Here is a 27,894-nt window from a genome sequence, read left to right on the forward strand (position 1 = left end):
AGTTCAGATCAATTCGGACAACACCACAGCGCTGGCATACCTAAGAAATCAAGGGGGAACTCACTCGCCTTCTCTGTTTACCATCGCAAAAGGAACTCCTTTTGTGGGCAAAAGCGCAAGAAGTCACGATCCTGACAAGGTTCGTGTCAGGAGTACAGAATGTTCGGGCGGACCTTCTCAGTCGGCGAGGACAGCTGTTGCCGGGACGAGAGTGGACCCTTCACCAAGAGGTTTGCCAGTCACTGTGGAACCTGTGGGGGCTGTCCACAGGTGGATGTCTTCGCAACGTCCAGACGAGAAGACTTCAACTCTATTGCTCCCCAGTTCTGGACCCGGGAGCAGTCGCAGTAGACGCCCTACTTTGGAGTTGGTCGGGCCTAGACATATACGCTTTTTTTTCCCCCCGCTCAAGATCCTCGGGGAAGTGATGAGGAAGTTTGCGGCATCGGAAGGAGCGAGGATGACCACTCATCGCCCCCTTCTGGCCGGCAGCCGACTGGTTCACAGAGGTGATGTCCTTCCTGGTAGACTTTCCGAGGACTCTACCTTAAGGAAAGATCTACTCAGACAGCCCCACTTCGAGAGGTACCACAAAAACCTCCCCGCTCTGAGTCTGACTGCGGTTTTTCAAGACTATCAAGAAGTTCGGCCAGAGCGAGGGGGTTTTTCAAGATCCTGTGGCGAAGGCGATTGCCACCGCAAGGATGGAGGCCCTCCTCGATCGCTATGTACCAATCGAAGTGGGCTGTCTTCAGATCCTGGTGCAGGAAGAAGGGCATTTCCTCCACCACAACCTCTGTGAGCCAGATAGCTGACTTCCTTCTTCATCTGAGAGAAGAAGTGAAGTTGGCTGTTCCAACTATTAAAGGCTACAGGAGCGTGCTTTCTGTAGTCTTTAGACACAGAGACTCGATTTGTCTAATAATAATGGACATTCATGATCTCATTAGATCGTTCGAGACTAGGAAGGTAGTCCAGCCTAAAGTACCCTCGTGGAACTTGGAGGGGGTGGTGGTACTCAAATACTTGATGTCGAGTAACTTCGAACCAGCTTCAGTCAGTTTCTATCAGGAATCTGACGAAGAAAACGATCTTCCTAACCGCTCTGGCGACGGCGAAGAGGGTTAGCGAAATTCAGGCCATTAGCAAGCAGATTGGCTTTTTCAGAAAAGTAGTGCGTGTGTTCTTTAAGTCCCATGTTCTTAGCAAAGAACGAGAATCCTTCCAACGCCGTGCCGAGGTCCGTTTCCTTTTTTGAAATCAAAGGTTGTCAGATATAGTTGGAAACGAACGTGAGAGATTCCTGTGTCCTGTCAGGGCTCTAAAGTTCTATCTGCAGAGAACTAAAGCTTGCAGAGGTTCATCGGACAATTTGTGGTGTTCAGTGAGGAAACCTGATTTCCTATGTCGAAAAACGCCGGCTTTCTTCATCAGGAATACGATTCAAGAAGCGCATAATAAGTGTAGTGACAGTGATTTAAAGCTTCTGAAAGTAAAAGCTCACGAGGTGAGAGCTATTGCTACTTCGGTAGCCTTTCACAAAAATATGGCTCTCAAAGATATTTTGAATGCCACATTTTGGAGAAGCAATTCGGTGTTCGCTTCACACTACCTGCGGGAGGTGAAAGTGACATACGAAAATTGCTTCTCCCTCGGACCATACATTGCTGCAGACACTGTTTTGGGGGCAGGAGGTAACACTCATCCTATCCTTTAGGGATTAGGGGGGTTTTTTAATTTGTGTTTATGGTTGTGGGGTGACCGCCTGGGGCGGGTCTCCCTTCCATTAGCTTAGTTAAGTGGGATACCTTTGGTAAACTAAGCCAGGTGGTGGTATTTTTGTCTCGTTGCCCTCATTAGTATGGTCCATGGTCTAGTCACGTCGTGGTCTCGCCCCTGTTGACAGATCATCTGGAGTGCACCAGCTTCATAGGTCTCTCCCTTGCTGGCAACTACTAGTAGCACAAGCAGACTTACGTGGCAGTAATCAACGAAGCCAGCTATGCTAACAGGTAAGGAATCAAGATATCAATTATCTGCACATATGTGTTTCCTAAATCCTCTATTCTGTCTCTCCCACCACCAAAGGTGGGATTCAGCTATATATATATCTGACAGGTAAGTTGCATGAACAAAATGATATTGTAATGATACAATTAAGTTTGTTCATACTTACCTGGCAGATATATATAATTAAGTACCCCCCGCCCACCTCCCTCAGGAAGACAGTGGAAATAAAAAATTATGAATAGAAAATGGGAATGATTCCTGATACCCGCCTCCCAGCGGCGGGAATGGGTACTAACCACCTGACTCCCACTACGTGTGTCGTAAGTTTTAAATTCTGTCGGTGTCGGAAATTATCAGCTATATATATATCTGCCAGGTAAGTATGAACAAACTTAATTGTATCATTACAATATCATTTTAGAACATTTTGCTTCATATAACGTACTGTTTCATTACTTTACACTCCTAATTTGACTTTTGAACACATTAATTAAAGAAAAAATGTGAAACTTTGTGTTGGCTGGAACGAATTATCCTGATTCCCTTTATTTTTTATTGGGTTATTTGTTTCATATTTTGAACAAATCATACTTCAAACAGCCTTCAGGAATGGATTAAGTTTGAAGTCTGAGGTACCACTGCATATGGCCTTGAGCTAAAATAAAATTTATTATTATTATTATTTAATGGCTTTGTCTAGTTTATTTTGGCCCCAGTGTTTTGGCTACAAAGCTCTAGTGTTTTGGCTATAAACTCACAACAACACTTCCTGATTGTTATTCTCTCTCTCTCTCTCTCTCTCTCTCTCTCTCTCTCTCTCTCTCTCTCTCTCTCTCTCTCTCTCTCTATCATTTTTCTCCTAGGGTTACTGGTGCACCATTTTCTCTCTCTTTTATATTTACGCTATTCATAACTAATATTCTCTTAGTTATCATTACATTCTATCTCTTCTGTTAAGAGGGGTTCCAAGAGAAATTCCTCCATGGCGACAGCTCCTTTGTCAACCTCATGTGGAAAGATTTCACCAATCAGTAGAGTCCCTGTCTCTTCACAGCTGGATACTATCAAGTATCTCCTCTGAGCGAAAGGGTTGTCTAGAAAAGCTGCAGGCCAGATGTCTAGCTATCTCAGGAAATCTTCGTCAGCAGTTTACCAGGAGACATGGGCAGTCTACTGTGATAGTGTCATCGACCAGGTTTCTCTCCACACAGAGCTTCTGTTCAATGGGTAGCGGATTTTCTGATCTTCCTCGGTTGAGAAAGGTAATTCTGTTTTAGCTATCAGAGGCTACAGAGCCGGCTTGGGCTTGGTTTTGCGCCTGAAAGGCATGGACATCTCTTTATCCTGGGAAATGTTGTTCAAGAATTTCGAACAATCCTGTTCTCTAAGAGAGCTCAAGCCTCTTACGTGGAATCTTTCTCTAGTCCTGAGAAGTCTCACTCAGGTACATTTGACCCCCTATGTCAGTCATCAGACGGGGATCTGACTCTAAAGACGGTTTTCTGTTTGCAATGGCTTCTTCGAAAAGAGTTGGGAAGCTTCATGGCCTGAGTTATGATTTTAAACACACCAGTGGTTAGGAGTCTATGGTCTTTGAGTTTGTCCTGGAATTCGTGGCTAAGACCCAGAATCCCTTGGTGCATGATGACAGATTTGCTTCATTTTCCATTCCCTCACTGACTGACTTTGGACAACGATTCACAAGAGCTCTCGCTTTGCCTTGTCAGAGCACTGTGATGCTATCTGAAGAGGACTCGTCACCTAAGGCCTAGGTGACTTTGACTTCTTGTTAGCGCAGGCTGGTTAAGAAGGGAAGTGTCCAAGAACACAATTTCATTCTGGTTACGTGAGACGATTAAACAGGCTTACTCCTCAGTTCTGTCACTGAGTCTGTGCAGGCTAGCGCACATAACATCAAAGGCATAAGTTCCTCTGGCATTTAAGAAAAATTGTCTGTAAATAGAATTTTGAGCGCTGGTTCTCGGCTACATCAATCCACGTTCGCTTCCTTTTACCTAAAGGACGTTGCCCACAGGTCTTTGGAAATTTTTTCCTTGAGTCTGGTGGTGGCTGCCCTACAAGTTGTGTATTCATTCAGTTCCCCTGGTGGGACAGTTTGTATCTAACTCTCTTTTTTTTTTTTTTCCTTTCCTCTTACGGGTGGGCTGAGAATAGGCACGTCATATGCTGGAACTGGTCTGATACAGGTGAGTAGGGTGGTCATACTGTTGGTGGTTTTGTATTGTTATTATACAATAGACTACTAATCTGTTATTCAGTAGCAAGTGCTTCTCCCTAGCAAGGGGAGTGAGGAGTGGTGACAAACTTCTGTGGCTTGTATGGTTTGTTGCTTGAACAGGCAGTTTTCTTTTTTTCCTGGAATGCAATGAATCTGGTCATATATCATTGTGTTTCAACCCAGACAGCGGGTATTTTAGATATCCAATTGTCTATTTTCTCACAGGCCTGGACCCCCTTCTTTAGAACTCATTATTCTAGGAAGGGTGGTCAGACGGTTTAAACTCCCGGCCAGTTTAGGGTACTTGTACCTCCTTCCAAGTATAAGTCTATCCTATTGTTAAGACCGAGGGTATGAACAAGTGAAATTTTTAAAATTTATTTGTACTTTTCATAGCTAACAAACCTGAGGTCTAAACATTTACTGCCCACCTCTAGCCGCCCCTTTCCCATTTCCTGGGTTGGCGGAAAGACTGACGCGTCATGGTGTTTTTGCTTGGTCGGTGACCAGCTTCCACCTCGTATATGCATGAGTTGCTAAATACCACAGATTCCTTGCTTTACAGTCTTTAATTGTTTTTAACCAGTTTCCTATTGTTAAGACCTCAGTTTTGTTAGCTATGAAAAATACAAATTGATTAAAAATGTCATTTTTTATCTTTTAAGGATATTTTCACTGTGCTATTGAATTTTTTTATGACTTGATCAAGGGGATATTTTTTTTTTTTTAGTTTTTCGCAAGTCGTATCATCATCCAGTAGGGCTTGACATGAATGCTCCCTTCTCTGTCTCAATTGATCACCTTCAAATCCTAACCTTCCAAATATGTTGGAGGTGCAGGTCATCACTGATGGAGTACCCTTCATGTTAAGGAAGGGTGCCATCAAGATCTTCTTAGAGGGTTTTCCCTGAAATCTTTGGAAGGTTGTAGTTTGATTGTTAGGTTTAGTCTTCTTAACAAATGTCATCAGACACCCTTGCAAATGGAGATCTTGGATCTGTCTGGAGATTAGTTTACAGATGAACTCTCACGCTCGAGTAGACCTAAAAGATGCAAACTTCCACATTTCCATTCACCCAATTTCCAGAAAATATTTGCATATATTTGGGAAGTTTGTATCATTTTCCAGGCTTGTAGCTTTGGTCTAGGTATAGCCACTCAAGTCTTCACCAGAGCTCTGGGTTCCTTTGCTGTCCAAGTTCTTCATCTGTAACTGCATATCTGTCAGTTTTGGGGAAAATGACTTCTCTTGACTTTTACAGGGAAGAGTTGAAATAGTAGTTGCAACTTCTTCTGGACATGTGCCTTTCATATGGGCCTGCAAATAAATTTGGAGATGTCAGGCCTAGTTCCCACACTATAGTGTACCTAGGTATGCAGAGTGACATGTGAACAGTTAGTTGGTCATCCTTTAGAGGACAGAAGTCATCTCCACCAAGAGACTATTTGAATCTCTTTATCCACTTTCAACCCACAGCCAAGTCTTGGCAGGTGCTGATTGATAGGTCATCTGGTGTTGATTGAGAAGCTTGTTCCTTATAACACTACCAGCTGTACTCCTCTGACTAATTCGGGTTTAATGATGGAAGGCTATGTCAGTGTTCACATGTGCCCAGAGCCTGACTTGAAAACAGTCCTTGTAATCTTTGTTGATGACAAGATCAACAGAACATGCTGAAGGGAGCTCACTATGTTCTCAGATGCTTCAAACAAGGGCTGGTGACCACATATGTTGGATTTACAGATAAAAGGATGATGATCAGGGAAGGGCAAACACAGGCTGGCCTGGATCTACAGTCCAGTCTTCTTATGCCCCTAAGTCTAAACATTTCTGACCTTGATGAGTTGCTGTAAGTTCATGAAAACACCACCATATTGCACTTGAAAAATCCGTAACAGGATTGGAGGCTTTTTGTGCCAACAGTGGAAATCTTTGTTTGGGATGATGTCTCTGGTGTATTCAGTCTTTGTTCTGCTGTGTCACTGCCATTACTGCTTGTACTGATCCCTGTGTTCACATGCACAATAATATGCCATCTGTGCCTTCCTGATATGCTTTCCTTTGTATGATTGGCTCATTCAGGCTTCTGATTTTTCTGCATGTGCCTCCACTATTGTGTGCTCCAATCATTTAGTTATCATCATTAGTTTGTTGGAGAAATCTTTAGACTGTGCCCTCAACAGTTATTTTGTTTTTAATTATTATAGAGCCTTACAAGAACAGTTATATTCAATCATTGCCTCTTCATTCAGGTGTTTTAAGCCCATCACAGGAGTTCTCATTTTGTGGTAGCAGCTTCTCCTTTTGTATAAAGTCCTTGGTTCTGTGCTCCACCGTCTGTTCCTTATGCTCTTTTTTTTTTTTTTTTTTTTTTTTTTTAAATCTCATGGAAGGAAAGTTCACCCCATTAATTCACCTTAGAAAATTCACTGCTATCAGTTCAGCATGAGGAAACTTCACTCTAGGGAGAATTCAGTACAGGGAATGTTCAGTGTTAAAGGATTTGGTGAACTAAGAAAAAGTCTTGAAAGAACTTATCTCGTCCTTGACCCAGTGGAAAAATTACTCAGGGTGATTTCTTAAAAAAAAAATACATAGTGCATCATGACAATAATTAGTTTGAATCGTGTGTGTGTGTGTGTGTGTGTGTGTGCGCACGTACAAGTGTACTGTTTGTATGCAGAAGCATTGGAGCAGCAAAAAATATTATGATAGAGTTATTCATTGCTATTGACAATTGTAATGGAGTAGTTTGGTAGGTAAAACCTATGTTTTGATTTATGGTATCCTGTAAAATTGAAATTCTCATATGTTAGAACTGAAAAACAAAAAACAATGCCATTTGTTTTACAAAGTGAAACAGATGAATTAAAGAACTTGTTGGAAATATGGGGTGTATCAAAATGAGTGTTCATTCATAACATTGACTATGTTACCATCAATATGAATCCATGACCAAAACAGTCATGGATTCATGTTGATGGTAACATAGTCAGTGTTATGAATGAACACTCATTTTGATAATGCAGGAAAGGTTGAAATTAAGAAAACTATTGTGAAAATGTTCATAAGCAAACTTATCAGACTACAGTCACCTAATTTATTATCATCAGTTCCTAAAGAATTTAGCCATTGTCAGTTCTCCCCAAATCCTTCAGTTATGTATGGCTACACCTGAAGTTATAGCTTCTTTGTTCTCCCTCCACAATGGCTATTCAAGCAATATATACAGTTTAATTGAGTTGTGATAAAAACAAATTTTCATTTTACAAAACCTGGTTTTCCCTACAAACCTATTAATTATAGAGTTAGTTTCTTTATTTTCATCTCTTGGCACTGAGAGTGAATGTGAAACATGTCAATGCAGGACATGGCATGTGCATTAAAGACCTCTCAAGTCAATGTCCAATATGAGTTTGTGTGAAGAGATGTTCCCTTGTACACTGTAACAAGGCAATACTATATGAATAATGGATTTGTATAAAAAAAACATTTTGTGTAATAAGATATACATTTATACTTAGTTTGTTTTTATTATATAAGTTTTTTATTGTTTTATATTTTATTGCAGATAAGACTTTTTCTTCAAGTGAAATGGAAGCAGCAAGGCGAGAGATTGAATTGCTCATGAAAAAGTATGTTGACTCCATAGCAGATTTAACCGCCACAAAATACATAAATAAAAAAGGTAGGTTTTTCTTGTAACCAATTTCATTGAGAGTAATCTCATTATTCCACCCTTCCAATTTTACCTTTCATTGTTTCCACTATCTCTTCAATTATTCTTAAGAACCCATTAGTTATAAATAGCATTACTCAGTATGAAACATCCAGTCACACCCAAATGAAAGCTCTTAAAAAAAAGCCTGACCATGCATGTGTGTGTTAGTGCCACTGTCTAGCAAAGTGAGACTTAGTGATGTCAGAACTGTATTTGTTTTTCTGAGAAATAATGCTTTGGTGTGTAATAGTATTATTTTTTGGCACAAAATGTATACGATTATGAACACAATTTATCATACTTTGGCATTTTTTTATTACTAATATGAATCACTTGCACATTGCTTTTTTTGGCAAGTTTTGAATGCAAATATATCTATTTTATGATATTTTATTGTATGCATGTACATACGTTGTCCCTAATGCTCACACAAGTAATTTTATTTACTTCTTTTTTGAAGCACCCATGACGTATTATTCTTTACCTGAAAAACTTGAATGTAGAATTGGCCATCCTGAAAGAGTATTTCTAAAAAATACACACAGACAACTCCAAATTAACATAGGCTACTGATTGAAACTCCGAGCTACAAAAATACTTTATTCTAGGAGACATGGAAGGCTCTGTCTATCAAGGAAAATTGGATTAAACCCAGATAAGCCTTATATAGAGAGAACAGATTGTTCTCCAGCAACACATGGGAACTAAACAAAACCAATACCAAAATCTATAAAACCATGTTAATTCAAAACTCATACAGAAAATAAAACTCCTCCATTCACACATTGGCATGCCTATTTTATAAATAAAATGTCACAGTAATATTGTCAAATTAAACACCATTCTTCAACAATCAAGTGTCATGACAGGATCCATTCAGAGTTCCTCTCAAAAGGAAACAGTTCAAGTTAAAATCTAAAGTTAAATTCTAATCCATGGTGTAGGGTGTAAATAAAAAAATATGTTGGGCATAAAATTAAAAGAAAAAATGTGTAATGAAATACTCAAAGAAAAGAAGTTGACTGCAATGGTGCATCTCAGAGATTGCTGAATAGTAACACTGGTCACTGTAAAAAAAAAAAAAAGAATTAGTAAGATGACCTACTTATTTTCTATAGCCATCCCTTTTCACACCTCACACCTCGGTGGTTGTGGGTTCGATTCTCGGCCATTCCATTGAGGAGTGAGAGATATGTATTTCTGGTGATAGAAGTTCACTCTCGACGTGGTTCAGAAGTCACGTAAAGCCGTTGGTCCCATTGCTGAATAACCACTGGTTCCATGCAACATAAAAGCACCATACAAACAAACAAGCAAACAAACCCTTAATGAACTTTAAATTGGCAGTGAACGATAATTCTACAGTACCCCAGCAAGACAGTGTTGCAACACGCACTAATGCACAAATTGCTGTAAGCCACTCCCTTTCAGTGTGACATCACTGTCACGTACAAAGTTCAGCAAGAGGGAGACTCCATTGCGTTACACATCACCTGACATCCCCACTTCCACCCATGCAAAGCAACACATGATCTCCATGCCCCAATCACATATCGATCCACTGATCATTTGAGATGAATATCCTGGTCACCTGAGTATTCATTCTACCACGGATGACTCCAGCATAACGTCACATCACACAGCGCTGAATTTCAATCACCAAATGCAAAAAGAATCTCACTTAGTCTCAAGCCAGAACACCAAAGATTACTGAATCGCCTTCTTGATTACACTTGATAATGAATATACAGGCAGTCCATGGTTGTTTGGGGGGGTGGGTTTCTGTTCCGAGGCATTTTTTATAACCAAAAATCAGCGATTTTTGCGGCTCATCTGCACCGATAACTGGTTAATATCTTTGTTAGGTATGTATTGGCGCCAGTACTCTATTATCGGTGCCAATAACCAGAAATCGCCACATTTCGCAATTTTTGTCATTAGACAAACCCCATAAAACAGGATTGCCAATAACCAGGGCCTGCCTATATATAATTGGAAATGCATGTTATCGTAATTTCTCATGTGATGAAATATATATAATACAGTCAACCCCTGCTATTCGCGAACTCACCTATTTGCGGATTTTTCTATGGACCATATGTACCCATTATTTGTGGATAATTTGCCTATTCGTGATCATTTTCACTGATAATAGTGAATATTACGCCCTTGGCCGCCAACCCCTAGATACACACACACTCTGGAGGAAGGTGGTCTGCAAGGCTATCACAAATTGTGGGTGTATTCAATATATAAAGGTAATAAAAGAAAAGATCCCACTGGGAAAAGCGAGTTTAACGACAATTGGGCAATAGTTCAAGAAAACATATCTCCATTGCATGTCGGTCGAAAGCAAAGTGAATGTTTATGTCCAGGCAGGAGTATCCCTGCCTATGTGATGGTAGTTACTGCCTAACCACCTTATTCAAGAGTTTTAACGGCATTGTTCCAGCTTTTGCCATAAGCAATTCCTATAGTAGAGGACCGATGGTTTGTATATTGTAGATGAACAATCTCTCTCTCTCTCTCTCTCTCTCTCTCTCTCTCTCTCTCTCTCTCTCTCTCTCTCTCTCTCTCTCTCTCTCACACATTTCTGCAGTTGACTGTCGCAGATCTTTTTGGAATACATCGTAGGTAAACCTGGGTTCAGCATTTGCTGAGGATAAGAGAAAGTGCCCTCTTATCCTGAATCCATTTATACTCCATCACGTTATGTTTATCATTACAGCACAATACCCAGCCCCAAGACCAGCTAAAAGAGAATTATTTGACATTACTCTGGGCACTATGGAGCTCTGGTTAGACCATGGAAAGTTCCTTGTTGGACGAGTGGTTTTTGCGCTCGCCTACCAATCCGGTGGTTCGAAGTTCGATTCTCGGCCCTGCCAACGCAGAATCAAAGGAATTTATTTCTGGTGATACAAATTAATTTCTCGATATAATGTGGTTCGGATTCTACAATAAACAGTAGGTCCCGATGCTAGGTAACTAATTGGTTCCTGGCCACTTAAAAATGTTAATCCTTCAGGCCAGCCTTAGGAGAGCTGTTAATCAGGTCAGTGGTCTGGTAAAACTAAGATATACTTAACTTATAGACCATGGAAGGGTAACTCCTTGAGGACGAGAGAGTGACTACACTATAAAAAAATGAATATGAGGGAATAGAAAATACAACTGATATACCTAAATATTAGATGTCAGCAGAAAGTAGGAATGAATTTGCTCTTTGCTTAAATATTTGGAGATCAGAAGATTCCACAACTGCACTAGGCAAACTATTCCACATTTTAGTTGTAATGTAAATTTGATACTATAAAGCAACACACTGTTAGCAGAAGCAGCCTGCCTAGAATTTCAAGCTAAAAAAGCTCTGGTAAAGAAGAGTGCAGATAATGTTTTATCATTGTCGTACATTTTATGCAATAAGCAATACTCACTTTATGTTTATGCCACAAGTCAACATTTAGAGTTGGGAAAATAAACTTGACAGATGAAATTACTCTATTCAAGAGTTTGAGATCCAAACAAAGGAAAAGAGTTAAAACACTTAGATTTATACAAGCTTCATCATGAAGCATTAAACAAATTTCAAGATATCAACTTTTTGAGAAACAGAGGAAGCACTGTTATGAATGTGCATCTCTATAGTCGACTTTACATCAAAAGTTGCACCTAAAACTTTAAAAAGTCACTGACATTTGAAATGGTTCCATTTGAATGTAAATAAGAATACATAGGCAAAAGTGCTCTGGATTGACTAACTGTTGTACTTTTAGTTTTAGAAGGGTTAAGCTTCATGCCCTAGGCCTAAGTCCTACTTTACTTTTGGATGCATGACAGATCTCTATTGGATTTTACCTTTGAATATATGCCAGATCTCTATTGGATTTTACCTTTGGATACATGCCAGATCTCTATTGGATTTTACCTTTGGATACATGCCAGATCTCTATTGGATTTTACCTTTGGATACATGCCAGATCTCTATTGGATTTTATAACCATAGACTTAAGGTGCAGAGAAGGGACAACAGCTAGAAGATTAGCATCATTGGTGTGTGCAATCAGTTTGTTCTCTAGATCTAGACCATGCCTCATGTCACAACTAACTACCTTGAACACCAGAAATGATATTACTAAAGCTACTAAACTGGCCATCACACATGACCCTTTGGGTTCAGCATATTAAAAATTCTTTTAAAATATATTAATGAAAGATCCACCAATTCCCAGTAATCATAGAATGGAGATAAGTGCTTCATGATTCACAAAGTCAAAGACTGCACTAATATGTAAACTAAGTGTGCCTCTGCACACTCACCAAAGATTAGTAGTCTTTCACAGACTTTAACTACTTGTGTTTCATGACATCCACACTCCTATAGTGACCTGTGAGATGTGGAGAAATCTTCTCTTATATACATAGCCACTTTACAGACTCAGAACGGTTAATGGTTTTAAGAGCAGACAATGGCTGTACAGTAAAACATGTTTTACTATAAAGCCATTAGTACGTACAATCCTCACTCTTGTAGATGAAGGTTGGCACAGAAGAATAAGTGTTGCCTTACAGGAACATGCATAGTCAGGATTTTTTTCAATAGCATTCCAGTGTGGTAACTGGGTCTGCTTCACATGGAGTTATGCTATTCATGATTAATGATATATTAGATGTTACTTATTGTATGTAAATGTATTTTTGTCCTTAAATTTGTGGTGGAAATTAGGCATTTTCTGAGGTGATATTTTACTTATGATTGGTTTTCCATTTTGCATTCATAAACTTCAAGCTGATTTTTCATTTTGCATTCTTAACCTTATCACACCTCAAGCACTAACTGCCACCTCTTCTCCATCCAGTTTTCTTTTCTTCTCACTGACAGAATTTAAGAGTCAACCAATAAAATTACAACTCTGTCATTCACTCTTATCATTAAAGAAACTACAGAAGACACCATTGATAGTACTCTTGCTCCTTGAGGAGAACTTTACGTAGAGGACTGTTCTGTTAATAAGCTGGTGCTCATTTTTATCCCTTGGAGAATGCTGTAGGCCACGTCAGTGTTGCCTCACATGCATACACTACTTGCAAGGCTAGCATTTCTCTAATAGGAGATGAAGCAAGAGTACTAAATGATGTATTAACAGTGTGCAGTACAGTGGGGCCTCGATAATCGTGGGGCTTGGGGGCCGCAACCATCCACGATAAACAAATATCCGTGTTATCGCACCTCAAAAAACCCTAGGCTATACCCACCCCAACTGCTTTCTTCAATAGTTAAAACACCAAAGATGTGCTACCTATAAAAACTCTTATAGGCTAACAGCCTATCTTAATACTAATTTAAACACCTAATATACCTTTAACTATCATATGAGTACTCACCATTGATTGGTCCATGCTATCCTCCTAGGTTGAAGATACACATGTACTTATTGCAACTTAACATTTTATAACTAACAATGGCTGCTCCTATTAGTAATAGTAGAAGGGTGTTGTCATTAAAATGGCTCCCTTGCTTACTTTATGCCTCCTTTATTTGTGTGTGTGTTCAAGTTATATGTCTATAATGTCACAAATCTTTTTATAAATTCTTTCCTATCTTCAATTTCCCCTTCATCATATCAGCAAACAAAAGTATATTAGCTAACAATTCATTTCTATTTTCATGATTTGGCTGCTGCACAAAACTAAAAGTACATAGTATATCTATTTTGTGAATGAACATATTTATGATAAAAAAACCTGACTTACTGTAATGATTACAGCACCTAACTATAATATTAATGTATAAACAGCAAAATACAGCAATAAAAATCTATTTTTGTATTTTGTTTACGTTTAGAATCTGCTGATGTACGTTTATTACTGAAAGAAGTATTTTGGAAAACAATTTTGTTGCTAAAAGAAACTAATTTATTAATGGAATTATTAGTATTTTTAACTTTGTAAAAAGTTTATGAGAGAGAGAGAGAGAGAGAGAGAGAGAGAGAGAGAGAGAGAGAGAGAGAGAGAGAGAGAGAGAGAGAGAGAGACAACATAATGAAATTTGTATTTTAAATATTTTTATGTAGATAAGAAATGAAACTTCGATGGTGATAAAATATTCTCTTGTATGCTGTTATAATAATTATGTGATAATCATTCAGTCAACTATAAAAGTTGTATTAAAGCACAGTTTAGTAAATCACAAAGAATAAAAATATGGCAATACGTGTACCTACAAATGTCAGGGACCATCTTGTTCTTTTATTACGATAATCACAGATCAGTATTATAGTTTTTTTTCTATAAGTGAAGAGAGAGAGAGAGATTTGTTTGCTATTTATATTCATATTAGTATTTGAAAATTTGTAAATGATGTTTATCCTAAAAATGTATTTAGTCATGAAAAAAGATAAAAACACAGTAATTAGTGAATCTTGCTATGATAAAATTCGCGATTTCGTTAATTTTGTGGGATATAGTATTTGGGCTCTACAAAAAAAAGTAAGTAAAGTGATTTATGATACAGTTTAGAAGATACTTTTGTAAAAAATACATCAGTAGTTTGTAGAACGGTGTAACCACTATCACATTGCGTAAAAATAGCATGTACGAAGGAGACTGTAGGTTTGGTGACGTCACGGTGATCATACGTATTTTTTCGTGAATGAATATACATTTATGATCAAAAATAGTTATGTACTGATTACAGTACCATACTGTAATAATAATGTAATCACATCAAAATAAAGTAATCAATGCATACTGTAAACTTGTATAGTGTAGTTTTGTCTTTTGAAAAATGCATTCCCCAAGGAATTATTCCTTGAAGAGGCTTTTTATTATAAAGATATGCTAATAATATATAAGATATGCGTTTTATTATGAATATATGACAATAATATATAAGGTAAAAATGGTTTTATTACGCTTACGCTTCGTCGCCGATCGCAAACAACGATACGATAATCTATGACAAGTACCGTTTGTATGACTGCAGTGTTCAGAGAAGTTGATTACATTATACCAAAACAGTAATGAAGTTCGAATTGAAAATTAATGTTTTCCTAAATGTTATTACTACTTTAATTACAATATACTACTAACATTTCTAAAAGGTTAACGAATGACAAAGGTCGCTGTGAAGCAATGTAACTCAATGTTTACATTTCTGCTGGCCACTCAACTACAAGTTGATGTCAATGATGTGGAATAATTCCATGAATAGGCTACATATTATTATGAAGATATGCCTATAACATATGAGGTGAAAATGGTTTTATTACCTTTATTGTCAGTTAATATCATAATGTGAATCTGTTCATGCATTTGCTGGTTATCGGACCCAGACGAGGCTTAGCCTACCACGACAAGCCCACGATGCTGCGATTCATACCAGCGATATAGACTGAGAAGTGGTCCAAGGAAAAACCCGTGATTAATTGATACCGTGATTGCTGATCCACGACTAACCGAGGCCCCACTGTAATTCCAAATTAACATCCAAGGTCGAGATGTTACAAGTAGCACATACACACCTTGACAGACTTGAGCACATACACACCTGGACAAACTTGAAAGAAGGCATCAGGGTGTTGATATCAATAGCTTATTTGCTTATTCTTCTGATTGATGTACCAGTAAATCTAGACAGTGCAGAAAATCTGATAGGCATAGTGATTGTTGAAAACAAAATAGTACCATTGGTTCATGGTAATGGAGCAGTTATTTCTTCCTTCAATAAAAGCAACACATTCTTGGTGGGACAGCATTGTTTTCCCAATAAAAAGAGTTTTTTTCCATTTATGAAGTGAAAGCTATTAACTTTAGTTGTTTTTTGTTCCTGAATGTTTTAATTGACCTTGAGTTTTATGTTTTGTTTGAGTGATCACAAATTTATTGAATGTAAGGTAAACCTTCAAATGTGCAGTAATATATTTACTTACTTCTTTCAGAAGTTAACATATACACTTTTAAGACTGTACGGTGCCAGAATGAGAAAAATTGTAAGAATCCAGGACTCTGTCACGATTATCACATGTGGAAAGATAGACGTCGTTGTCCTATTCTGTTTAGATACAGGTAAGCTTCATGTTTCTTGTGAAAAAAAAAGTATTGTGAAAATTCTATAATTTATTGGACATCATCAGTGTGAAATACATAAGAATTCTAAAAGATGTATAATCAATCAGAGTTTCGTTGTTTTGCAGTGGAGAACAGTTAATTTTGAAACTGTTGCTAAGGGTTATTATTTTTGCTATTTATGCTAAGTACATATCTGGTTACCAAACCTTTTGGGTCATCTTCATAAAGGTTTGTGAGTGAGTATATACCAGTTGCAAATGGTGGTTACCTTTACGTAACCAGTAATTTGCATGTCTTAGTTTGCTCACTTACTTTGTGATGTACTTTTCAACCTGATATTTTATGTGGGTTGTTTGTGTGGTTTTCAAAGTTATTATTTTAGAATTGAGTAATTGTAGTTTAGCTTTGAATTACAGACTTTTTCTATGAGTCATAAAAATGAATAGATTTATAGAACCTTTAAGGTAGGTTTTTAAAGGTTAAGAACACCATGTAAAGCTGGGCTATTGTGACTTGAACTGTAAGTTTTGCTACTATATTTGGTATGTATGTATGAGGCTCTTATCTCCATAATGACTAAAAATCTTTGTAGATATGGTAAGGCTTTATATTAGTCAAATGTTTGGTTTGTCAATTTATTAATCTATATACAGTTGCCATAATTTTGTCCTTGACAATATAATGGTATCAAACTCCAGATTGGAACTAAACAGGAATAACCTACTGTTTTGGTAAGAATGTAGCCAATAGGTCTATGAGCATGGTTTTAATGTGAATATTTTGTTAATGAATTCAATAATAGAGTTGATCATTGCCTGAAATTATACTTTATAATAAAAATTATTTCTACTAATTGTTAGTGAAATATTTTTTATATTGGTAGGCACTGATTCCGTAATATTGTCAGTTGAGTTCTTTATGTAAAGTTTTTGTATTGCTCTCAGTATATGGAAAATAATATTTTCTCCAATTTGTATAGAATTCTGTTCCAATTGTGCATATCATATTTACAGAGTAAAGTGGTTTCGTTTCAAGATATATGGGAATTTATATAAATTTCCTAGCATTCAAAGTATTCTGTATTTGTATGTCAGGAAATGTCAGGATTAGTGTGTTGTGCCATAAATCTTGCTGCCTTTGCAACTGCACACCACAGATGAGTCCACAGGAGTCAAGATTGATTGTTAGCCGCCCTGCTGGCACACTCCTAGGAATGCAGTCATGTTTTTGTGTTATAACCTTGTGAGAGAGAAACATGGATCACTAGAAAATAATTGTTCTTGGGCATCCAATCCTCCTATCTCTTGTGGGGCATACAATTCTCCTATCTCTTGTGGTGTCTAGGTAATGAACTTTTGAGTTGGACTCATATATTCAGCTTGTTTACTCAGATCTCAGGTAAGCTGAATGTTATTTTTATGTAAAAATATTTTGTATTTGCCAATAAATTTTGGAATGTCTTTAAAATTTTGTTCTTAAGCTTTTTAAGAGTTAACTGATGTGTGGTTAAAGTATATATTGCTATACTATTAATAATAATAACTTTATTAAAAATGGTACCATGTGTGGTTAAAAATACTGTGGAATGTTTCCGTATACAGGTATTTTAGACATTATTACTATTATTGATGACCTTTGAAGGTGAATAACCAAAACTGATGACTTTGTACTTTTATTCATTGCTGTATATGGGATGAACTGTACAGAGTCAGGAATGATTGATCTGTACATGAGGAATGAACTTCATAATTGAAAATTGAACAATTTTGTCCAGTTATATTTTATGACTAGTCTATTGCAGGATGAAGAGATAAAACAGGGATCTTCAAGGTATTATAGAAATTAACTCCATCTATATTTTTATTTTTTAAGTTATCCAACTGAAATAACGTATAGATATCAAAATTGGGTGGATGCACAGAGGTACTCTGCTGCAATTTTGTTAACTTAAAATTTTACTCATTGTGTTTGATATTAGCCAGATACATCAATTGTAGATGTTTAGACACAAATGCTTACATCTTAATTGGAAAGAATTATTAGGCAGCTAGGTATAATACAAGTATGGTAATAAATTGTTTGTAATGTTTTTTTTTATTTGGGAAATATTTGTTTTTATGTAACTTTGCTGCTAGGTTGTGAATATATTTTAACAGTTCTATTTTTATTCTGGTCTTGTGTTTTCTTTCTTCTCTCCTTAAGTTTCAGGAAATCCTGCTTGCTTGTTATATCATCCTATTGTTTACATCTTGTCTGACTGCCATGAATTGGAAACAGCATTCTTGGTTGACCTCTGAGGTTATATATGTTGGATGTTTTTGTGTTTTACTGTTCTTTCAAATTAAAGGTAAGACAGAATGTTTTTTTTTTCATTGATATGCATGTCTATGCATATTGTGCTCTTTGTTTGCAGTGATGAAATGTGCCCCAACCTGGACAGCAATGGGAAGTGCCCCGCCAAAGATAAGTGCTCTAAAGCTCATTCGCCTCTGGAAATACCTTTCCATCTGAAAAACTTTAGAGCTCATATATGCACAAGTGCAAGGAAGAAGGGCTACTGCAACAAGACTGATAAGATTTGCGCTTACTTGCATCCAGGTAATAGGAACTCTCCTGTGTTTGTGAGTATGCTTGCCTTATTATTACCATATTTTGCTTACTATTTGCAATATGCATAGTTTCAAAAGTTCATTGCAACTTTTTGTCTTAATCATCTTCTTTATTACAAGTAATTTCCATATGAGACGGTTCATAAAAGGAATAAGTTGCGATGAGAAATACTTTTGCTTGTAGTTAATGTAGTGAAAAAATGTTCTTGGTAGATATGACTATTTACTGGACCAGGTGGTATTGAGAAATTGTCTTATAGTAATTTTTAATATTTTATAGGAATTTATAATATTTTATATGTAATAAAGCAACTCTCAAGTTGTGTTGATGTAAATGTAAGTATGATTGAAAACAGTTATCTTGGTTGTATGGTATCCTTTCCTTTCGGTAGATGGTTTTTATATATGGTCTTGAGCACATTGTGCATTTATGACAGATGTCTAGAATTTCTTGAAATTCTTGTTACTGTTAGTGCTTCATCACTACCATGTAGTTTTTCCATTTACAATGCTAATGGAACTTCTCTAGTACAATGGTGTTTTGATATTGAGTGCTTTAATTTTTAATTGTTTGAGAAATATTGCATATCAATATTTGGAAAAGGAAGATTAAACATATGTATTTAGTGTGTTTTAAACATCTAGAGGATGGCAGAGTAGCGATGAGGTATTTACTTATTTACAGGAAATAATTGTAAGGACTTCCCTTGTTTGTTGGAAAAAAATTATAAAATAAGAAATTTTTTACCACACATTTGTATATTGTAACAAACTAGATAAGTCAAGTGTATGGTATCTTGATTGTACAGTTTTATTGTTTGTCATACCCAATGAAGTGGTGTGTGCTTTTTACATCAAGATATTTCAATGGTTGCTTTTTGTTATATCTTGAACTTTTTTTCTCTCAAGAATGGATAAGTGATGTTGAAGATTACTAAGTTCCATTTGTACATTATTACTATGAACATTTGATTATTGGCTAAAGTATTCTTCTTGGGTGAAGTATGAAATAATGGCCCCTCTGTTGTATGGACTTTGATTAATAGTCATTAATACTTTATAATGGTTGAATTAATTGAAACAAAGAATATTTTAGTATCTTTGAGTTATAATGAATTCGATCAAAACAGGGCTGAATTTTTGCTTGAAAACATTTAGGAGTGTTACTGGTAACTTAGTTTCTATTTTGCATTGAACAAGATATAACTAGTATATTTATTTTCAATTTTTTTCTTTTTTTTATCAGGGACCACAGAAGCATTTTATGATCGGCAGTGGAGAGATGTGTATGTCGAAGGACTTGACAGATCCATCACTTACTTTGTTGGAGCAATCATGAACCTCTTCAAAGTGTCCAAACAGAATTGTAAGTACCTTTCTGATGACTTAAATATGAAAAAAAAATTTTTGCAGTGTTACAGAAAAAATAAATTTTGAAGGAGTATAAATAGAATAAATTATCCTAATGTGCATTTTGAAGTCTTTTTGCAATAGATATGCAGATAATGCTAATAGATAATGCTAATATAAGAGTTGAAAATATTAAAGGACAAAAGAAAGCAAAGCAGAATTGTCTAGACCAACTTTAAGGTCATAAAATTGTACAAAAACAGTAAGGAGTACAAACAGTAACCCTACTGTCATTTATAACCTTCCTAACCAGTGAAGATTTACTAACTTGAAAAACTATAGATTCCAAAGAAATAGGATTTTTTATATTTTTAATAAGTGTATAATTTAATATTTTGTATTATCATTATCATTAACACAAAGCAAAATATGTCATTTAAGAGATTTGCCAAAGTGAAACATCCCAAAATTATGAATTTGTGAATTAGTAGTTACAGTCAACCCCCGTTAAACTTAACCCCATTAATCCGGGTATCGGATATGATGGACGTCGAAGAGGGTCAGCCAATTTTATTAACCCTTAGTGGACAGATATGCTCATATGAGTAGCAATACAGTAACAGGTTTTGGAGGGATGACGGAATAACTCATGGTGAGTAACAATATTACACGCCATTGATTTGGGGGAATAAAGTGAGAAAGAACTGCCATTACCTCTATAGCCCATAAATTCACTAATGGCAACTTTTAGACTGACTAAGATGAGAGACTGGGCACCTCAGTAGCTTAGTTGTGGTCTTGACTTCAAGGGAGAATGTAGTGCCTCTCTGTCTTACTTGATGTCTTTTTATAAAATTGCTCATAAATATACCAAGAGGTTGCTATTGGTTTTATTTCTTATGTTTTATGGTAGTATGTCAGTTATAGATATAATTTTCCAAAGAAATAGTAGAAAAAACATGTATAAATCCAAAAATGTTACTGCATCTTCTTTGTAAATTTACATTTAATATTTTACAACAAATATGCCCAGAATTTGTTACTGAATTTATTTCTTATCTGTTTTGATATTGTGTGAGCTGTTATTATAATTTTACAGAATTAAATAAATTTATTTATTAGAAAAGCATGTATAATAAAATAAATTTATTTATTAGAAAAAACATGTGTAACTTGGTAAAATTCACAATTGCCGTGTAAAAGAGGGCCCACAAGGGGTTGTAAATAGTCATTTTCAACTTCTTGTGGAATGTAGGGAAAAATTTTTTTGAACTGTTTTCTTGGAGCATATCCATTTGCAAATCTTCCTCTTTCCATTGAGGTATTTTTTCCTTAAATTGGCTGACTTCAAAGTTTACCTGGTCTGGGGTGCTGCATATTATTTTTTTTATATCAGCTCCCAAGGGTTAAAAATGTATGTCCATCCAGTTTAAGATGGTTATTGTTCCTTTGCATATCCTGTATGGTTTTGCTTTTTACCGTTTTCCTTTCTACTTACCAAAGTTAAATAAACTTTTCATTTATATTTTAATTTTTATGTCCAGTTCTGTATTTACATATACAGTATCATTTTAACTTGTAACTGATTTAACTTGCACATAGTATTTACAGTCATAACAACATGCTGTTTTCTGGGAGGGTAGGAAGTACTGTAGCCAACAGTTTTACCTATCTGCTGCCTGACTGGTAGCTACAGTACGATGCTTTGTATAGTTTTAGGAAAGAAAGATGTGACAAAGGTAAAACTTTACAAAGACAAAACCTGAGTTACTGAACAATACTTGTGTTTATGTGGCAAAGAGAGAGGGAAATATTACCTGTTCCTCTTGCAGCTTAATTGTATAATTTTTTATCATTTTTATATTTAAACTATTTTGAAGGAAGTAATTCATTCTATGCTTCATGTAATCAGTAGAATACAGACACTATTAAAATCTAAGTACAGCCAGTCCTCGGTTATTGTAGGCCTCTGTTATCGGTGACCTAGTTTTATGGCGCCTGTCTAGCCAAAATGCACTGGTTTTCGGTTAACAACACTGATAATAGAGTAGTATTGGGAATGATACATACCTAACAGAGGCACCATTTCAGTATTTGAAAATTAGTACTGTAAATTATTATTTTATTATCATAAAATATAGTAGTACCCTTAAAGGTATATACAGTGTTCCCCCGTATTCGCAGGGGATGTGTACCAGACACCCACACGAATAGCTCAAACCTGCAAATAGTTAGAACTCCCTTCTAAAAATGCCTATATCTGCCTATCTTGAAAGTTCAAATACTAAATGTATACTTAAAGTATCATCCTACATCAAATATACCATTGAATTGGTATTATTAATATCATTTCAAAGTCATCTTAAACATTTTACCATTAGAAATATATAAACAGCCAATAACAGAGAGAGAGATAGAGAGACAATAACTCTTTACGATATCATTAGATTGAAATGAACTTCTATAGGCAACACTTTTTCCCCTCCCATAAGTACATATATCTTTTCCAGAGAAGACAGAAAGAGAGGACTGAACAAATATGTTTGTCTATCAATTCTTTTGCTGAGAGAGTGAGCGAGAGAGAGTTGTCCTTTCAGTATTTAAAAGAGTGAAATGGAAAGATTATTGTATTTAAAATACTCACATATGAATATTGTAATTACAGTTATAGTATTATTATTATACATTATAGTATTATTATTGGAAAATATTAATAATAAAGTCTCTCTCTCCACAACGCGACGTTTCTTCCTAATCCACAGGACATTATCAAGCGATGACTGCTGAGAGACTGAATTCCAGTGGTGAGTCCTTCTTATATCGTGATGTTGCGGGCCTCTCCGGGAGGTCAAGTCATCGCTTGATAATGTCCTGTGGAGAGAGAGAGAGAGAGAGAGAGAGAATATTGTATAAGCAATAATAAACCAAATGACTCACCAGAATGATTATTGTAGTATATCATGAAATGAATTTTTACAGGTGTTCGCGTATTGCTGATTACCCCAGCTCCAGAATTGGTTACATTCCTGGTGAAGTCTATGGAAGCACTGTCATTTTCATGTGATCAAGAAATTGCAGCTTTATCACCAGATGGCAAAGCAAGTAAGGGATTCAGTCATATATTTACACTTCCTTTATGTGTAACCTTTCATACTTGTATGTAATTTATGTAAAGAGATGTAACTCATTTTTAAATCAGATTCTTACAGTTCTTAGGGATTTGTTCCTCAAGTACTGTTTCTTAGTAATTATTAGTTATTTTCAAAAGGAAATTGAATTAAAACCTTATGTTTTTGTGTAGTCCCAGTATATGTACCTGATTTCACACAATAATTCATGTTTATATTTGTTCTAAGAAGCATAGTTCTGACAGTTCTCCAGTTATGACCACTCAGTTTTATTTTGTTTTGCAGCTGAATAATTTTTATGTACATTTTAAATAAAAAAAATCCCTCCAAAATAACTTTACGTAGGTGTAATAGTGAGTAGAAATTAGGAAATGCAAGAAAATTTTGTATTTTCCTCTCCCCCAAAAATATTTGTCAGAAAAAACTATTAGCATACTCAAATCAATTATACCTAATTATTGCAGTACAAAAAGTGTAACTGTAGTAAGAAAAATGCAAAAAAGGGATTTTGACGTAGGAAAAATCTATTTCTGGGCGAGGAAGCCGTGTCGCCCAGTGAAATGTGTCCTCTTTAGCACTATTTCTAGTAAAATATTGCTATGATACCAGAGAACTGCTAAATTGGACATGTCAGAAGTCTCTGACTCGCTCACCTAAATAAAAGGTGTCGGTATAGAACTGGGGCGAGTGTTAAACACTACGACACATTTCACGGAGCGACACGGCTGAGCCCAGAAAATTAATGACAAGGCAGTCATGCTTTCTGTAAAAAAATAATTACCCATTGGTTACACGCAAAAAAAGGGATTTTGACGTAGGAAAAACCTATTTCTGGGCTCAGCCGTGTCGCTCCCGTGAAATGTGTCTGCTTTAGCACTATTTCTAGTAAAATATTGCTATAATACCAGAGAACTTCTTCTTCTTCTTCTTCTTCTTCTTCTTCCTTCTTCTTCTTCTTATCTTCTATCTTCTTCTTTCTTCTTCTTCTTCTTTTTGTTATTCTTCGTTTCTTCTTTTCGTCTTCTTCTTCTTTTTTTTTTTTTTTTTTTTTTTTTTTTTTAAAGATGTGTACCTCCAACAATTTTCAAAGTAGACTGCTCAGTTTTATTTCATTTGGCACTTGAATGATTGCTTTATACATTGGCATAAAAAAAATCAAAATAAATTTATTCAGGTGAAATAAAGAGTATGATATATAAGATATGGGAAAATTGTGCCAAAAATTTGTCACCACCCAAAAAATAAACAGAGTTTATTTATCATCCATAGCACACCCAGATAAATTACTTAATATTTTCAATGCAAACTAACCTAACCCAACCCAACTCAACCTAACCCAACCTAACCTTACCTAACCTAACCTAACCCTGAAAATTAACCTTGACCTAAACCCCCCCCCCCTCTCTCTCTCTCTCTCTCTCTCTCTCTCTCTCTCTCTCTCTCTCTCTCTCTCTCTTGCGAATATCCCTAATTGATGCATTAGGAAAAAGATGCCAAAAAAGCATGCAAACTGTGTAAGGTGTGGTATAGCATAGTTAATCCACAAAACCTAATCAGAAAATGTGCTGCATGCAACATTCCGACCCATCCACAATGTGCTGAGGTAATGCAAGATATGAGAAAAGATAAAAGAATATTTTGCTCAACATGTCTTATTAAATCAAGATTGAATGTACAAATAGTTGAGGATGAAGAAGAAGAGGAAGAGGAAGAAGAAGAAGAGGAAAACGGAAGAGAAGTAAACAAAACTGAAATGACAGAAAAAATAAGGAAAACAAAGAACAAGATAAAAGTATGGATGCAGAGATACTCATTGATACTACATATGAGGCAATAAAGCAGCATACCTACGAAGAAATAAATTACGATATGACAACACAAAAGAAAATCCCGAAGAGGCTCTACCCAGATCTACATAATGACGGGAAAGAGGAAAAAATAGACAAAAAAGACAAAGTCTGCAACCTTTTGAAAGAGGGAATTGCAGATTTGGAGAAAGATGTTACTACAAACATCCTAAGGTATGTCAAAACTATGAAATATATGGTAAATGTGCATACCTAGATGGCTATGAGGATGATTGCAGAGATCTCCATCCAAAAATATGCAAAAACCTAAAAAAAGGAAAAGTATGTAAGTTCGACAAAAAGAGATAATAACTGTATTTATTATGCAAGAAGATATTGCATATACGGAGAAAATTGCAGATTCAGACACAAAATGAATAATTATGATGAAGGAAGATCAAATATTATGGAAAAGTTGGATTTTTTAATGTCAGAATTTCTGGAAATGAAAAAAAGAACAACATACCAGAACAGGAAAGAGACATGGGAAAATCCTTATTATTACCAATATTAAATGAAGGGAAAACATGCAAACCATCATAGTAATGAATGCGCAGGGTTTAGTTACGAGTAACTCAAAAAGGAAAATAGAGTACTTAGAAGAACTAACCCAAATTGAAAAGAAAATAGATATAATGAATATAAGTGAAACCTGGTATTCCCAAGAGACTAGGAATGATGATCAAATAAAAGGGTTCCAAACTTATAGATCAGATAGAAAAAATAGGAATCAAGGGGGAACCGCAATATATGGGAAAGACAAAAAACAAGGAAAAATATATGAGAAATATAGTAACTCAGAATGTGAACTAATAGCGGTAGAATTTGAATCTGAAAAATTAATGAACATAGTAATATATAGACCTCCTAATACTAAAGAGTTTGACTTGATAATAGAAAAATTGGATGATATATGTAGAAATCACAAGGACTGGACTATTCTCCTATCTGGAGACTTCAACTTTCCTTTCGTAGAATGGAAAGAACGAATAGGAGATTGTGGTTGTACTTATACATGTTAAAAAGAGAGTAATAGTAGTGCAGAAGATAAGAGGCAATTCGAAAAGCTATTAGATATGCTACTAGAATACAACATTCAACAAATAAATCACCTGCCAACAAGAAAGGAAAATACTTTAGACCTAGTATTTGTGAACGAGATGAATTATGTTAAAGAAATAATAGTTTATAATGCGAGTATTTCAGACCATAATGTCATAGAATTAACACTCTATTCCAAAGCAAGTGAAAACAGAGATAAGCAAGAAATGAAAAAGTGGGAAGGATATGGAAAATACAACTTCTACAGTAAAAATATAAAATGGTCAGAAATAAATGAAGAATTAAACAAAGATTGGGATAACATTTTCGTAAGTGATGACATAAGGGTAAATACGGAGATATTATATAAAATATTAGAGAAAATAGTGGGTAAATATATACCGAAGAAGAAAAGTAAACATCAGTCATGCATACCAAGAGACAGAAGGATCTTGTTCCAGAAAATCAGGAAGTGGAAAAAAGATCTTGCAAAAGAAAAAAATGCATGGAAAGTTATAGAACTAAAAAGTAAGATAGAAAATGCAGAACAAAAGATTATACAATCAAAAGAACATGAAAAATGGGACATGGAAGAAAAAACCCTAATAAATATCAAGCAAAACCCCAAACTATTATACTCATACGCGAAAAAGATGAATAAAAGAAGAATAGAAATAGGCCCTCTAAGAATTGAAGGGAGATTAACGAATGAAAAAAATGAAATTTGCAACATATTGGCAGAACGATATAAGAGAGAATTCACCCCTAGAATAGATAATGAAGATAATGATATAGAAGTAAGGGACAAAAATAGTGAATATTTAGCTGACATAGATATTAATGAAGCTGATATTGTGCAGGCTATTAATGAAATAAAAAATGGAGCTGCAGCAGGGCCTGATGGAGTTCCTGCTATTTTGTTAAAGAAAGTAGTTCATTCTATCGCAAAGCCACTTGCAATATTATTAAGACAAAGTGTAGATACAGGCAAGATTTATGATGAGCACAAATTAGCATATATTACCCCTACTTTCAAAAGTGGATCAAGACTAGAGGCAAGTAATTATAGGCCTGTGAGTCTAACATCACATATTATGAAAGGGTAATGAAGAAAAATATTATGAAACATTTAAAAAAAAATAATTTGTTTAATATAGGACAACATGGTTTCGTACCCGGAAAAAGTACACAAACCCAACTGTTAGTCCACCGTGAGAACATATACAAAAATATGAAAAGCGGAAATGAAACAGATGTGGTTTATCTAGACTTAGCAAAAGCTTTTGACAAGGTAGACCATAATATATTAGCGAAGAAAATTAGAAAACACAATATCATGGATAAAGTAGGAAGATGGTTAAAAGAATTTTTACACAACAGAAAACATAGTTATTGCAAACAATGAGAAATCGGATGAAGCCAAGGTAATATCCGGTGTGCCACAAGGTACGGTGTTAGCTGCAATACTGTTTGTTATTATGATTGAAGACATAGACAGTAATGTTAAGGATTCGGTAGTGAGTAGTTTCGCTAATGACACAAGAATAAGTAGAGAAATTACTCGTGATGAAGATAGGAACGCTCTACAAAAAGACCTTAACAAAGTATATGATTGGGCAGAGGTAAATAGGATGGTATTTAACTCTGATAAATTTGAATCAATAAATTATGGAGACAGAGAAGGAAAGCTATATGCATATAGGGGACCTAATAATGAGACAATCACAAATAAGGAAGCAGTTAAAGACCTTGGTTTGATGATGAATAGGAACATGTTATGCAATGATCAAATAGCAATTCTATTGGCAAAATGTAAAGCAAAAATGGGAATGTTGTTACAGCACTTCAAAACAAGAAAAGCTGAACACATGATTATGC

The 27,894-nt window shown here is 35.7% G+C and overlaps 1 protein-coding gene across 3 annotated transcripts in view; it reads left to right on the forward strand.

Annotated features, from left to right (window-relative positions):
- LOC135205603 (uncharacterized) overlaps positions 1 to 27,894 on the forward strand; it is a 330,266-nt gene that overhangs the window by 224,502 nt on the left and 77,870 nt on the right. For 2 of the 3 annotated variants that reach the window (XM_064236376.1, XM_064236377.1), the window contains exons 10-14: positions 7,822 to 7,938; positions 15,912 to 16,038; positions 18,455 to 18,639; positions 19,897 to 20,016; positions 22,980 to 23,102. In XM_064236376.1, the coding sequence (XP_064092446.1) occupies positions 7,822 to 7,938; positions 15,912 to 16,038; positions 18,455 to 18,639; positions 19,897 to 20,016; positions 22,980 to 23,102 (672 nt within the window). The remainder of the gene's footprint in view (positions 1 to 7,821; positions 7,939 to 15,911; positions 16,039 to 18,454; positions 18,640 to 19,896; positions 20,017 to 22,979; positions 23,103 to 27,894) is intronic. The other variant, XM_064236378.1, reaches the window with a different exon arrangement.

Source organism: Macrobrachium nipponense, chromosome 24 (assembly GCF_015104395.2).
Source record: "Macrobrachium nipponense isolate FS-2020 chromosome 24, ASM1510439v2, whole genome shotgun sequence".
Taxonomy (NCBI): Eukaryota; Metazoa; Arthropoda; class Malacostraca; order Decapoda; family Palaemonidae; genus Macrobrachium; species Macrobrachium nipponense.